The sequence below is a fragment of the Barbatula barbatula genome (genome assembly GCF_947034865.1).
Source record: "Barbatula barbatula genome assembly, chromosome: 15".
Taxonomy (NCBI): Eukaryota; Metazoa; Chordata; class Actinopteri; order Cypriniformes; family Nemacheilidae; genus Barbatula; species Barbatula barbatula.
In genome coordinates this window covers 1,205,833-1,222,142 of record NC_136778.1, presented here as the reverse complement: position 1 = coordinate 1,222,142, position 16,310 = coordinate 1,205,833, and the positions used below count along the sequence as shown (strand labels likewise).

The window sequence follows — 16,310 nt, the reverse complement described above, 5'->3', positions numbered from 1 at the left end:
TCAGAACACATTTCTCAAAATATCTTCTTTTGTGTTCTTACTATCCCTTTAACACAAATAACACATCATTGAATGAATCAAGACGCTCACCATCTGTGGTCTCTTCACCCACGAGCGGCTCTCCATCTCCTCTGTCGTATGATGCAAACACAGACACCTGATAGCGTGTTTCAGGCGTGAGGTTCTCCAACAGCGTGCTGGTCACATCAGCAGGTATGACCTTCTCCCCAGAGTTCTCAGAGAAGAGAGACCTCCAGCGGATACGATACTGTCTCACCCGTCCTGGAGCGGCAGTCCACGACACCATGAAACTGGTATCGGTCACATCGCTGGTTATCAGGTCTCTGGGGGAGCCCAACTCTGCAGGTAACAGTAAAAACACACTCAATATACAACAGACAGGATACTATAGACAGCTTTTCTTTATTATATTAATTTAATATTTATGTTTTGTGAACGCATGTAGTGAGTAAATATCTATACAGTATAATGTCTTTCATGATCTTAATTTTTTTTATTATATTACAATTTTTTTATAAACTTATTTAAGGGGACTGCATAATTTTTTTTTTTCTTGTATACTTATGTATTTAAATCGTCTCTATAATTATATAGTATAAAAAATAATAATTGTAGGGCAACTTAATTAAATAAATAATGAAACTAAAGTAAACCAAACCAAACTAAAACTAAAACTAAAACTAAAACTAAATAAAACGAAAAAGTCAAATAAAATCAAATCAAATGACTAAATCCATGTTATTTAATAGTTCTGCTTAAATTTAGATACAAATAATTCCCAAAGTCACATTTGTGTGATTCCATAGTTTCAAAGCATTTCGTATTATTCTGAAATGTGGAAAAATATGTATAAAGAATGAGCCACCCTATAATGGTTTAGTACTATATACTGTAAATACAGTACAAGCGTAAAAGTCTTACATTTCAGAGTTGATTTGCGTATTTGATCTCACACACGCTCATCATAAGAGTTGACTTTATGTATCTCCACATCCACATCGATATCTCATATCTAGATCATATCTCTGATAGGACATCAATCTAACAATCTAACTCAAAAACAATGTGTACACACAGAAAGATAGTACGTGACTGTAAGATCTCACGGGTCAGAAAGCTTTCTAACATTAACTGTGAGACCTCTGGGGGAAAATAAGTGTGCGTGTGACTTTATGACCAGCTGTTAAATTTGGTTTCACCTGAATGAATTAGTGCTCACTGCCGTTTCAACACACCTGCACACAAACTACACCAGAGACATCGTGAGACATCTGCCTCTATAAATATATCACACATTTACGTCTGTATGCGTGTGTGTTTGTGAGAGAGAGAGAGAGAGAGAGAGAGAGAGAGAGAGGGAGAGAGAGAGAGAGAGAGAGAGAGAGAGGAGAGAGAGAGAGAGAGAGGGAGAGAGAGAGAGAGAGAGAGAGGGAGAGAGAGAGAGAGAGAGAGAGAGAGAGAGGGAGAGAGAGAGAGGGAGAGAGAGAGAGAGAGAGAGAGAGAGACAGAGAGAGAGAGAGGGAGAGGGAGAGAGAGAGAGAGAAAGAGGGAGAGAGAGAGAGAGAGAGAGAGAGAGAGAGAGAGGGAGAGGGAGAGAGAGAGAGAGAAAGAGGGAGAGAGGGAGGCTCATGGTGACACTGCCAACACACAGCCCAGACTTAATGTCTGCTTTCAATCTTTCTCTAGCGTGTTGAATTCAAATACTTCAGTAAGTAGGTAGTTATTTTAAGATGACATTAACCAATGTGTCTTTTGTCCGAACATCTGCAATATCCACATCACATTTCACTTGAAACCGCTTCGGTTTTCCAATATCTCATCTTTACTGGCAAAGACTCAAATGCGTTTCTTTCCTCTCCTCCATTCTGCAGAAGAATCAGAGGATATGCTTGCCAACCTATAAGTGCTTTAAAACAAAACCATCAAATTCTAGTCGCTGACTGTCTAATGATAACTTCCTTTTGTCATCCTTCTTCCTCCTCTCCTTTCTGTCTCTTTCCAGAACTGTTGCTACAGAAAAAAAGTCGTCCGCATGTGAAATGATCCTTTGAATGCAGTTAAAAACCAAACTGGACTCCAAAAGCCAATTCAACACCCCTTGCCGTTCAGAAATCCAAAACCTGAGGCAAAGCATACACACACACGCGCTGTAAATTCTCTCCGGAGCGCTTTTGAAGTTTAACCCTCGTGTCAATGACCGGCAAAGCACAGGTGCCCTTCAGCTCGTCCTCTTCATCTGAATTTTACGTATCTCGGGGGTCACGGGCGGGACAGAGAGAGCAGCTTGAACTCATTCCAGACTTTTACAGATGGCAAACAGGAAGGAACGGTCGGACACCCAGGTGTTGTGGATCTGGAGGAGATAAGCATCTTTTGGCCTGTTTGGGTTTTGCTGATTGAGACTTGATTTTAAATTCTAATCCACGTGTAACGCTATTATCATCTGTAACCCATCTGACCGTGTGCAGCTTCGGTCAGAACGCAATGCAAATGAATCTCTTTGGAACGGATCTCTTCGAAAACACTGGATTGGTAATACTTTCCACATGCGTGTGTATTACAGTAACTCTGAATGTCTTTTATTTACAGTATATGTGAGTGAAATCACAAGACGGCTAAACTTAGTTTCGCGATCTTCATCCGGTGAGATCATGAACACGCATTATCAGAGCATCGGCTTTAAGGTTCTGCAGATTAAAAAAACGCATGGCAAACTACTGTGCCAGTTACAAAATCGTTTCAAGAAGGAAAAAGTCTGTATTCATTCAAAATTCGACTCTGATGGATGAAAGTCTTTTATTTCCATCGAATATTCTCTCACGTAAGTAGTAAAGGGCAAATGTCATTTCACATCCCTCCACTCTTAATTCAACTAAACTGGGTAATGTATAACTTACGTAAGACATATGGAAACAATTATAGAACCCATATAACATTTCCCTTCTCCTTCCCAAAGCCCCAAGGCCAGCGCTGGCTGGAAATCATCCTGTTTCCAATTCCATGTATGCTTTTTCCCAAACTGACACACGGCACGCAGACGGTTCTGTAGGTTTAGTTACGACACGATGAATTAACTCAAGGTGTTTGAGCTGAGAATTACAGCAATACACCGGAGAACGTCCCACTCGTTCAACACACACCTGGAATGGAAATCTTATTCTGGTTTGTATCTCTTGAGGGTGAGCTGGAGGGATTGTGATGAATTTGGGAAATCTTTTAAAGCGGGATGTGGAGCATAGTTCCTGAATTATGTTCCAGTCTGCAACAGAGATCTTCATTTAGCTCAGCTTCTCAATCTCGATGGAGTGAAATCACTATTTCAGATCTGTGACATCTATTGTATGACATCATTCCATACTGGCATCCAACAAAGAGGCTGAATTATGAAAAGGGGGCTTTTGCATGCAGGACAAACATCCACATGATAACTCAAATGTGTCTTGATTTACTGAGCCCTGTTTTGCTCCAAAAAAGCACTTTGAAGATATTGCATTTTATATGACTGGTGCTTTTCTGGAGCTTGACAGATGAACATGCTTATACTGAATCAAAGACCATGCCATTTGGAACAGCATAGGCTCTGTTAAAGAAGAGTTTGTTTTTTGAATGAATTAACACTTTTAGCAGTTTTTCACCGAACCAGGTCTGGTCATCAGACCTTAAATGAGGGTTTCAGTAAGATTATTGGACATCAGATTTGGTTTCCAGATCTAGTATTTAGACTCCAGTCCAGAAAAATGTGGTATTATCGTTACCGTTGTGATGTCAGAAAGATACTGAATTAGAGCGAAAAGTATTATCTTGAAATGCATTCACAGACTAAAAGGTCAGATATCCATGTACACACAAAACACACGAAATATTGTTCAAGTTCAAATTTCTTTGGTAGAGCGAAAGTATATGTAGATTTTAGGGCAATTCCGTAAAAATGTCAACCTTACCATTAAAATGTTTTACTATGGTAACATATCTCACACAGATATTAACATTTGGTGGTTCAAATACCCATGTGAGATCTCGCTTCAAATTTCTAAAGCATTTGTTTTCATGCTACATATTCCTCATAAATGGAGACATAATGGAGACAAAAAACTTTTATGTTTTATAAAGAGGCATCCCTTCTACAGAAATCCTACAAAAAGTTTGTCATCTCCCAAAAAGCATTTCCTTTTTTTGTCACGTCCAAAGCACATTTTATACCCTTTTTTAAAATAGAAAATTAAAAATATGTCATAGACTGAATTTTTTTTATGTTTAGACTCTATCACGTTGGAATTGCCCTTTAGTGCTCATGTGACATTAATGTGCAAAGGTTTAAAGGTATTCATAAAAAAAGACTCTATTCTGTTGGGATTGAACCAGCCATCTTCCATTTACTACCACATTGCTTCAACCATAACGTAGCCAGAAAAGAGACTCTGGGTGTGCATCAGAAAAACTGGGTGTGCCTCATTTATTGTCTGCATAAAAACAGACTCTGCATATCACTAACCTTACAGAATAGACTGATGTGTGACATTTTTAAAACAGACTGATGTGTATTTTTCACATGATTTGTGTGTATTTGCACAAATATTGTAAATTTAGGACCTTCCACTCCAAGTCTATAGTGCTTGCTTGGTACTTGTAATATTTCTATCTGGCCAAACGCGTCTGATAAGGAGGCAGCAGCTCTCGTTATTCCGTAGTCACTCTGAAAACGTTTGGTATTGCTGCTTGTTAGCAAGGTTTAGTCAAAAATTCTCTATTTGTTTTGTAAAAAGTCAGAAGATGCTGGGGTCACTTCACAGTCAGCGGCTGTTTGAGGATTGGTTGGATGGCAGTACCATCATTTTATTATAGTAAAAGTAATGAAGTGAGCATTTTTGGGCACATCTTTGGCACACTTTAGCAAAATCATAATTAATTTGTGTTTACTACAGTTTAACTATAGTAACTATTTTAGGTTTTATACTGTAGTATTACCACGGTTGATTTTGGTAAGGGAAAGCATGTAGTATGTACAGTAGGTGTACGGGTGATTCTTTGTTTTGATTCAATGTTTCATTGAATTGAAATGTTTAGACTCATCCATGTTTGTTAAGGGACAGTTGTGTGTGACCATACCCTCCAGTGTAGTTCCGGTTCCCTGTAGTGACTCTCCTGATCCTGAGGAGTATCGTGCCCTCACGGCCAGCTGGTAGTCCGTGCCCGGCTGGAGATTCTTCAGTACGGTGGCAGAGGTATCACCCCTGACTGTCACCTCCTTCATCTCACCGCCGGCCGTGGGTTGATAGGACACTCTGTACTGAAGGACTTTTCCCGGAGCCGCTGCCCAGGACAGCTGCATGCTGGATGTGGTCTCTTGGGAGACACGCAGGTCTCTTGGTGAGCCACGCTCTGTCAGACACAAGAAGAGAAAACAACTGATCACCAATCAGAGATGGCGACTCTCAAAACTGTAGTGTGCCCCAATGATCAACCGCGTTCACTAAGAGGTCAAATATATTAAAAGAGAAGATAGAGTATTTCATTACCATCTTTCGTTGTCCCGTCAACCTGCATCTGAGGCCCAACGCCTGATGGGTATTCAGCTGCCACAGAGACACGATATGTGGTGACCGGGAACAGTTGCTGCAGGACGATGGTGGTCTCGGGACCGACTGTTGCTGTTTCTAGCGGCCCACTATCCCCTCTCACCGGGACGTACGTGAGTCTGTAACGCACCACTGAACCAGGAGCTGCTTGCCAGGAAACACGGAAACTGTCGGTGGTCTCCTCAGACACTCTGAGGTTGCTCACGGCTCCCTGTTCTGCAAAACATCCAGGACACAGACAAAGATAAATGTTGACTTTAAGTTCAAAGAGGAGAACTTATTAGACTTTTTAAAGATAAAAGAACTGATGCCCACCTTCTAGTGTGGTCTCATAGTCAATGAGAGGAAAGCTTTCTCCTTTCTCATATTGGGCGTACACCTTGACCTCATACTTTGTGACTGGAGTGAGGTGAAGTAACACAGCCGTGGGCATGTCACCAGGCACAGAGACGGAGATGTAGCTAGCGTCTGTGTCCGCTTCAGGCCTGTATTCCACCATATAAGACTGCACATCTACAGCATCTGTTATCCACGATGCCCGAAAACTCCTGGAGGTCACCTCTGAGAAGGTCAGAGACCTGGGTGCGGTCAACTCTGAAGATGGAAGAACATTAAAAATTCTTAGTCTTACAGAAAAAGTAGATGATGGAAGACACATTTCTGACAAATTGAGCCTTTTATAGATGAATACAATCTTGTACTCACGTCTCCTCTTAATGTTCAAAAGCTCCTGCTCAATCCGCAGACAGATGGACTGGGTAAGCTCATTAGAAATTCTCTGGAAGGCGTCAAAGTCCTCCACCGTATACACGTGTGTCTCCACCGGAGGATTAGCGATGGCCTCCAGCTCCGAGCGGACGGCATCTTTCACACCCACAGCAAAAATTTCCACGTCCGTGTTCCTGAGCTTATTCGCTGGGTCTTTGAAGGCATCCGAGGATTTTCCATCGGTGATGAGGATCATAACGCGAGGGACGTTGGCGCGAGCACCTCTGTTAGATATGAAGATTTTGTCTCTCACGTACGTCATGGCTTTGCCCGTGTTGGTGGAGCCTCCTCGATATGGAAACGTTCTTACGGCTTTGACCACGGCGCTCAGATCGTGATGGGTGTTCAGGTAGAACTCAGTGTGCGGGTCTCTGCTATACTGGACCAAGCTGATTTGAACTCTGTCCGGCCCAATGTCAAAACTGTTGACCAGGACTTCCAAGAAAGATCTGACTTTAGCGAAGTTATCCAGGCCGATACTGTATGAGCCATCGACCAGGAGGACGACGTCCGCTTGCACGTCCACGCCCAGAGAACATTCTGGAAACCAAAACAGAGCTCAGTTAACAGTCAGATGAGACTTTTCAAGAGCGGATAATAATGGATGTCCTCCTCACCCAATGATACTTTAACAGGCTGGGTTTTCTCCATGGCCATCACGGGCTCGCTGGGCGTCAGTCCGAAGAGTGCAAACAGGCTGATCTCATATTCGGTGTCGGGGGTCAGATCTCTGACGTTAACAGATGTTTGTGTTGGCCTGACGTATAGGTCCTGCCGCTTGCTGCCGGCCATCATCGGAACCAACTGCACTTTGTATCCGGTTACCTCCCCTGTCGACGCATCCCAGGTAATCCGCATGGATTTGGACGCAACCTCTGTGACATGAAGGTTTGATGCTGGTTCAATGTCTGAAAAAAGACAGAAGGAAGAAATGTTGGGGTTAAGGTCAGTCATTGGGTTTAAGGCTAACTCTGATATTTGTTTTTGTTTACCTTCCTCGCCGCTTATCAGAGAGTTAAGTTGGTCTTCCACGCTGCTGCACACTTGCGTAATGAGCGATTTCTCCACGGCTTTGATCAAATCGAAGTTTGGCACTGTGTACACGTGTGTCCTGTGGGGCGTGGAAGACATTTGTTTCAACTCTTCCTCATCTGCCTCTTTGATTCCTGAATAAACACAACAAATGATGACATGGGATATAAGTTAATGTAGTTTTTCTGTGCAGATGGATTTCTTGAAAGGTCCATTAAAACAGAACCAATCCAAACCTCAAAGCAAGAATTAACTACTAAGATCACTTTGACTCTGCCATGTGAGATGTTTCTGAATCAACATACAACCTCTACTGCAATGCTCCATCAAATGAGCAACATAATCTTTTGTTGTTGGTTTGTTTTTTAAAAGTAAAGTTCAAAACTCTGAGTCTATCCATAAATCATCCCTAAAAATCTGATTGAATGGTAAGCCTCTCTGACTCCAGTCCTAACCAAAACATTACATCTAAACCCATCCCTAAAATCTGATGGTTGATTCTAGCAACAAGAATGTTCATTTAAGAACACGTCCTACTTCACCCTCGAATCATGTTCACTTAAAACTACACACCCAGAGTGAAGAGTTCAACTCCAGCATTCTTCAGCTTCTTGGCGTAGCCCTCCACAGGGTCCTGAGATTTTCCATCTGTTATAATGACAGCCACTTTGGGGAATCCCTGGCGGGCACCGGCGGCCTCTGTGAATGTGTTTTTCAGCAGATAGTCCAGGGCATCGCCTGCGTAAAAAGACAAGAAAAAACAAGACTTATATCATATCTGTTCAACATGAGAGTCAAGAGAGGTATGATTCACAGTATAAGTTAGGTACCTGTCATAGTGTTGCCGCCCTTGTAGGGCAAATTGTTAATGGCTCTGAGCAGGTCGGCCCGTCTGAAGTATTGATTCAGGTTAAACTCGGTTCTGATGTCCGTGCTGTACTGGATCACACCCACTCTGGTTTTGTCTTCTCCAAGGTCAAATGCTCCTGCCATGGCTACCATGAAACTGCGGATGAATTTGAAATTGTCCCGGCCGACGCTCCAAGAGCCGTCCACCAGGAACACCAGGTCACCGATGGCACTGGCTGAGCATTCTGGGGAAAACATTATCGGTCAGTCAGAATTATTATTATTAATATTATTATCCTTTTTTACCAATACAAATATCTTAATTCAAGGTACAATTTTGAATGTTTCAGTGTTTATACAAGCAAGTAACCTCATGCAATCTGTATATTCATTCAGCTAAATATTCTGCACATGACAACATGCACGTTCATTTATTGACACACGGGTCTGGAAATCAAACAGCGTGCCTCTCAATTATGTTATTGGGCGAGTTGTTACTAGTCTTCTCCCTCTCTCTATCTTTGTCCTCCACGCAGTTTGGAAAAATTCCTTCCCGTTCAATCACTTCTTCCCTCAACCACAATCTGTGGAATTTGATGTCCTTGAACGGACCGCATTGGTTGCGTCTTTGGTGGGATTTGAGCAGACGGGACAGGACGGGCGTTTTGGACGTATCGCAGCTTGCCTGCCTTTATTACAGTAACTGGATTCAGTTATTTTTCACGTGCGCCAGCAGAAGGGAAGAGCTGGAGCGCAGACACCGTAAAGCACGGCAAACAGGACTGGATTTGGTTAGCGAGTCATCGTTAGAAGCCACTATAACCCTCATGGTATCAGAGGGGGTGGTTGTATTTTCCACTTCTGCTTGATGTAGGAAAGGAAAAGTAAATCTGTTCACCTTCATGTGGAAGAACAGGCCACAGCGCTCTTGTAAAGAGAGACGTGCTGTAATGATTTCAACCCTCAGCACGCCACCCTTTTTATTTCAAATCAGGCACAAAGGGTCTACTTAACAACTCTCGCTGTGAACGCTGACTGGTTTTATCAGTGATGCTGACTAACAAGCTGAACACAGGAAACATAAGTTCAGAAAGAAACACACAGATAAGAATGATGGGAGTTACTTACGGACTGCATCTGAGACCTGAGGCTTTCTGGAACCTCCTTCAAAACCACTTGACTGAACTAAAACAAAACAGAGAGATATTCAAGCAAATATATCCATACAGAGGAAAAAGCAATTGCTAGTTGTGTTTCATTAGTGTCAGATGTGTCTTCTAAAACAGCTTTGGAGAAATAAAAAGAGAATCAAATGAGCGTGTTATTGTTGAAACACATGAAGAGTATGGAGATGTTCATGAACGTAGAGTGTAGAGGTAAATTAATCTGGATTTGATGAGAAATGTTCGAGTTCATATTAAGGTCTTCAATAATATTGACTTTTGATTGCAGACTTGACAAATCTGAGGTCAGTTTGACGCATATTTGACATCTCTTCTCAAACTCTAATGACAGAGACATCTGTAACATTTCTGAATCTTATATATGAGATGCAGTTCATGAGATTAAAACTCATCAGAAGCATTACAGAGATCTCATGCTGGAATTTTCTTTCTTCAGAGAGTTTAACAGAACGTGAACAGAACTACCAAGATCGAGATTGTAAACCTAAAAAGTTTTTAGCTTTAGTATTTTAAAACAAACCCAAGAAAACTCCAAAACATAAAGTGAAGAATAAAACAATACAATTTAGACTATTTCTAGAAAAAATTGACCATGACCAGATTTTCTTGGGCCATTCTCAGCCTGTGCATGTCAAGTGTAGACATACCACATAGTTCTGAATTGAAAAATATATAATTTATTAATTTCTACACATAATTCACCATTTCTACTCAAACAGTTTGCATTTCTACAGAAAAGCAGATCCATTTTCTCTAGCTGTCTCAGCACTTACTTGTAATTTGACCGGAGATGGGTATACTCTCTTCAGATCCTAAATATGACGTTATCATAACAACATAATCCAAATCGGGAGTCAAATCTCTGATGGAGGTTTTGGTAGAAGACCCAGACAGCGTGAATTCTTTAACTGCCTCTTCTACGAGAAAATGAAACATTGGCATTTGAAATGTTAAATATCATGATATACATTCTGCGTGAAGATAACATCAAGTTCACAGATGAATCTAATTCAGACATCGGTCGGGTGTGTAAATCACTGTTGAAGGACGCGTCAGGACGCAGTCTCTCCGGTTGCCCGTAGCACTGACTTTAAAGGTTACTTGTCGTTTACCAGATGCACACTTATCTTAAGAAGCATACGGTACATTAACAACAGGGACAGATACCCTGGAGCAAACTGCATAGGCTTTAGTGCTCAAGGCCACTATAGCAATAGATTCATTGAAAAACCCCTTGCATTTAACAACCTTGAAGTTCTTCCAAAAATGAAACTTTTGCATAACACACATTTCTGGTCTTATTGTACACGGTTTGTCAAGGGCTTTGACGATGTATCGTGTGTTTTTAAATGCTCTGTTTAAATGCTGCGACATCTGAAAGCCAGAGGGCGCTCTCACGCAGAAACTCAGAATATGGGACACAGAAGAAGCGTGATTTACACACGAAGTTCCAGGAAATGTAAATGATATGGTTGTTCTTCAAACCTGTTCAGATTTTTCCATGATAATAAAGTATATTTATAATGTTTAATGAGAGCTTTTTCAAATGCAGGTTATAAATGATTCAATCTCGTAGTGATTTTGGATCCAGCAGTAGTTCCTACTGATCAAAGAGCCTTAGTTCACGGAAGAGCTGTGCACAAAACACAGACATTTTAGAATCGACCTAGACCGCTATAATTAGTGTGAATCGTGATATATCGTCACATCCCTACTATTCATGCTAACACCTTACCAAATATCCAAATATCTTGTTTTCGAACCCACCTTCATTCGACATGACTTGTATTCTGTAGCCTTCGATTCTCGACAGCGGTTGCGTCCACGTCATTTGCACTGTGTTTTCATTTAAAATCTTAAACCTCAGGTCTGACGGAGGCATTACTGTGGAAAAAGAAGGCGAAAGTTATTTCCGCGACACCTTTCCAGAGCTGTATTTATGAGAGGAGCACATAGGTTTATGGACGAAATGAAGTTCATCATTGGGGGAGTACTCGAAACAACACTGAACACACGTGGACGACGGCCATTTTGGGTCAAAATGACATCTGTTTGAGCCGTCTGACCGTAGGGCCTCGACTGCTCAAGCATAGACAAGTACAGGAGTACAGAGACCTTGACGAAACGTTACGCCACGACTCGCATGCAGTCATTACGGCCCAGCCAACACAGTTAGACATGCCGTGTTGACCTGTTTCCAATAGCGTTATATATACAAAGACATAAAACAACAAGACTTCAGTTTCAATTGCAAACCGCTTAAGAGTGCACATTGTGTACATTGACTTCAGTGACGAACTACATGAACTGGAAACTCATGCACTTGTACATGAAAAGTTGTCAGCAACAACTTATGGGACTAAAGATTTCATGTACAAGACGCACACGTAGAAGACGTTGAAATATTTTAAAGTGATATTCTTGTGTGTTTCGTGTGTGTATTCACTGTGTCCTAATCACGAAACGCAAGTAGACATTGTAACACCAAATTCAATGAGAGAATTTACCCAAAATTGTTTTCTTGTTCTACAAATCTGTTCTGCTCGTGTTTCATGAAAAAGCTCCATTGTGTTTGAAATCTGTGTGGGAAATATGGGACGTGTGCAGATGTGCTGGAATATCACAATAAAATATTTGTGAAGCCGTGGCTCTGATCAGAATTCGACCAGGCCTTCAGCTTGACCGAAACAGATTCACCAAAATCAAGATTTACCAACCTGGCTGTACCAGACGTCACAAACGGCTCCATTTCTGACTCCAAATGGGTCCAACCCAAGAGCTACCTCACATCACACACACAACTCGCATTCAAGCCAATCATCCATCCTACAGCGTTCCTTTTTTCTCTTTGTCCAAGCCAGTCCAAAAATCAACTGGAAGATCATTTCATGACATTGAGCTGTTTTGTCACAGCTCAGCACTATAGCGAAGATGACGGTAAGCACCGATGCCCATCGTCATCGGCAGAGCTACCACGGCGGTCATTGATGAAAGCCAGCACACTTATGTGTGATATTATTAAAATAACATGTAAAAAACATTTGAATTCATCCATATGTGAATGCTGACAAGAACACTCTTACCAAGAACTGCCCTAAGAAAATAAAAAAAGTAAAGCTCATATTTTCTCTTTGTCGTTTCCTTTGAGTCAGAAAAAGGAAACTTGGCTTTAAAATAAAGATTTTCTTTGTGTGCATAATAAAAACCTGCAAATTGTCCCACTACACTTTCCACTGTAAATCGTCGATGTGTGTTGTAGAGGTGCTTATTGAACAATTTGATATGGTTATTTCACAGTTTTACAGCTTCTACCACTCGGAGCCACCGAGGAGCTCTGCTACTGAACGAATGAAATTCAAGACGAACTGTTTTACTAGAGGAAATAGTTGAAAGTGACTCTCTCCGTCTGAGGGGTCTTGAATCCTGCACGTGTCTGATGTTGCATATGGAAAATATTCGTACGCAGGCTGCGTTCAATGAATTTGACCTAACATGTGCTACTTAATCATTTAAAATGGTAAGACATTAGAGAGGATTCACTTAAAGGGGTAGTCCACCCAAAAATGAAAATTCTGTCATGCTCTAACAAGTTGTTCCAAACCTCTTTAAATGTCTTTGTTACGTTGAACACAAAAGAAGATGATGGGAAAAATGTTAGTGACTGACATTTCTGGGACATCACTAAAAATTTGGGAAACTTTACATCAAGGTACCCTTTATAAAGCATTTATAAATGTGTTCATTAATGATGAATAAGTCATTTGCAAATGCATTATGAAGCAGTTATAACTGCATGAATAAAAAGAAGAATTCTAACAAAATACCTGCCAAATAGTGAGCCATGTTTAACTCACATGTTATAAATGCTTAATTAATGTATGTATTCATCATTTATTTGACTCAAAAGCAGACTGACTATTATCTTGATGTTGTTTGAAATATAGGCTGTCAGATGGACACTGTAGGTTGTTATGTTGTTTCCTGCTCACTATTTGGCAGGTATTTCGTTAGAATCCCCCTTTTTATTCATGCAGTTATAACTGCTTTATAATGCCTTTGTAAATGACTTATTAATCATTAATGAACACATTTATAAATGCTTCATAAAGGAAACCTTAATGTTAAGTGTTACCGGAAAAATAAATGGTAGTCAATGGTGCCCTAAACCTGTTTACAGACCTAAATTCCTAAAATATCACATTTTGTCTTCAACAGAATTTAAAGATACAATATTTTGTGTCAGTTACGAACATTTTTCCAAATATATATTTTTGGGTGGAGTATGCCTTTAAATGACTTCTTACAAGTGCTGTCATGATTACATTAAAGTTTGTCCACTTGTATTAAAGTTGCAATCTGTAACTAGTCAACTCGGTCACCATCTCTGTTTAAATACATAAAATTGCACGAACTTGCCCAATAATTGCATTGTTGTTCATTAAACGGAAAAGTTACAGATTGCAGCTTTAACATCACACAAGCGCTTTTATTTAAGAGTTATTTCAGGACGGTTCATGTCCTCTTGCAGTGTCCCCCTAGTGTCTGAAATGAGGCATTACACACAGATACTCTGAACCTTTGTGCAATAAAGAAACAAGAATTTTCACCCTGAAAATGATAAAATGGATCAAAACGGTTATAGAAACATCATATTGCCTACATATGAACTAAATTAATGTAGGTTTAATTTTAAAACACCTTCAAACTGACTCACATTATTAATGAATATATTTCACAAAGAAGTAAAAGTTTATGAACGGAGAAAGATGTGTTGTCTGTTTTACCTTGAGCTGTGACTGAAGCCAGCACTGAAAGAGTTATGAGAGCGGCAGCTGCCAAACGCCTGAGCGACATCTTCACTCCAGTATTAACAGAACATCAATCAGTCTGAAAATCAATCACATTAAACACAACAGTCTGCACATAAATCAAAAACACCAAGCAGAATACAACACAGTACAGCTACACTTCTTTCCAAATCAACATTTTATTACTGCCACATCTGAGGACACCAAAGGAAAAAACATTTCCTTGATTAATACTTGAGAAAATGAGCTTAAAACAAGGCAAACGTTACTGCGGTGTAAAATTATAGACTCAGTAAAGGCATAAGCCGCTTCACGTCATTCTCCCAAATCATCTGTTTTACATCGGAAACTGTGAGTTCATAGACGATATATGCAATTGTTTGGATGTGTGCCTGATCTGAGATCCTGCACATCAGGGATGGAAAAACTCCTGCGCCCCCTGTCGTGTCTCCCCTAACAAAGACTTGCTTTCCTGAAGTTCATGCTGAGGGAAACTGACTACTGGACACTTCTGGTATTTCACACGCCAAATATATAACCACAGACAGCACCAACAATGTATGCATTGCAATTATTAGGGCTATGTGTCATATTTTAGCATTACATTCACATTTCACAAAGTTTAGCATTTTTCCTGTTTTTCTCCTGCGTGTGCTTCATCATTAAGTGAGACAAATGTATATTTAAAAAAGCATTGAAGTGTAGAAGACAAAACTTTGAAATCCAATGAAATGAGCCGGTGAGCTCTAACAGGACATTATTCACACGTAGTTAGGTCAATAAAGTTCATAAATATGTTGAATGTCAACCACCTGTTGCAAAGCGTGACACAAATTTGACCAATTGAACATATATTAACTCAGAAAAAGGTTTATTGAAATCCTGAGCGAAATAAAACAATACCGAGATAAGTCACACAAATCATGTGGCACAAATAGACAAAGAAAGTTATTTAAACTGTTTTCAGGATCATAAACCTTAGAGAATATTTCATCATCAATCAAACTTGAAATAAAGAGCACAGGGGGGGGAAAGCGAGGGTGGAAAATGAAATCACCATTCAAACATCTGTGGAAAAAAGTGATCAGAGCTTCGGTAAATGGGTCAGTGCGTGCGTGCGTGCGTGCGTGCGTGCAGATCATCCCACATATCACTCTCACAGATCTCACATTTAAATCACAGCACTGCCTTCCAGAGAAAGTTTGAAAGTTCATTCATAAAGAGAGAAGAATAATCCACACGAACACTTACCGAACTCCTCAAGTTTCCGACGGCTCTTTCAATACATCACAAATGAATGAAATAACGCTGAGACCGATGTAAAGAGTCTTTAATGTTCTCTCTCTCTCCCTGAGGATGAGTGTGATGGAGCGAAAGATGAAGATGACGAGGCTTTTGATCACCCACAGCTCGCGAGGGCTGTTTCCAAATGCACCGGGTCGCAGACCAGAACGCGCTTCTTAACAGGGGGCGGCACCCGCACCCGGGTCCGTGACGTCACACGCGCTGGGATGCGCTCTTGGGCAGAGGGCGGGACCCGGACCTGCAGCCGTGACGTCATGGCTGTGGGGATGCGCTTCTGAACCAGGCCCGTGACGTCACAGGCGCTCATCTGAATGTCGGAGGTTTAGCGGGAATGGCTTTGGACAGATTTTCCGAACGACGTGCGAAGGAATGTCTGAGTTCACGGGCCTGTTTGTGGACGCATTCATTGTTGCAAACTAACTAAATCGTTAAATAATTATTTCGCACGCGAATGTACAGAATAACTTTATAGAGGTTTAGTAGATAACTTTCTGTCAGAAGCGTATAATCTCTGCATTAGAAATGATAATGTCTTCCTTACTTACAAATGCTGAACCGGTACGTTTCTCATTATAACCACAGAATGTATGTAATGGTTGTTTCTCAAGACGAGTGAGTTTCAACTGATTCTATAGATAACTGATTCGGTTACTATAGATACCGTCAAACTTTCTGTGAGATACTTATCATATAATTCGCCGACACCTTGTCAGCATCTTTGAAAACTGTCAACAAAATGTGTAGATTTTGTCTTCTGTCATTTTAAT

At 40.7% G+C, this 16,310-nt stretch overlaps 1 protein-coding gene across 1 annotated transcript in view; it reads right to left on the bottom strand.

Moving 5' to 3' along the window:
• col12a1b (collagen, type XII, alpha 1b) overlaps positions 1–15,626 on the bottom strand; it is a 54,175-nt gene extending 38,549 nt beyond the window's left edge. Inside the window, exons 1-14 of the mRNA XM_079475644.1 lie at positions 15,490–15,626; positions 14,215–14,317; positions 11,198–11,314; positions 10,204–10,347; positions 9,375–9,431; positions 8,228–8,491; positions 7,971–8,135; positions 7,358–7,531; positions 6,983–7,273; positions 6,303–6,905; positions 5,913–6,191; positions 5,538–5,813; positions 5,128–5,400; positions 91–360 (exon numbers count right to left, since the gene is read on the bottom strand). Of these exons, the coding sequence (XP_079331770.1) occupies positions 91–360; positions 5,128–5,400; positions 5,538–5,813; positions 5,913–6,191; positions 6,303–6,905; positions 6,983–7,273; positions 7,358–7,531; positions 7,971–8,135; positions 8,228–8,491; positions 9,375–9,431; positions 10,204–10,347; positions 11,198–11,314; positions 14,215–14,284 (2,983 nt within the window). The 5' untranslated portion in view covers positions 14,285–14,317; positions 15,490–15,626. The remainder of the gene's footprint in view (positions 1–90; positions 361–5,127; positions 5,401–5,537; positions 5,814–5,912; positions 6,192–6,302; positions 6,906–6,982; positions 7,274–7,357; positions 7,532–7,970; positions 8,136–8,227; positions 8,492–9,374; positions 9,432–10,203; positions 10,348–11,197; positions 11,315–14,214; positions 14,318–15,489) is intronic.
• Between the last annotated feature and the right edge of the window lie 684 nt (positions 15,627–16,310).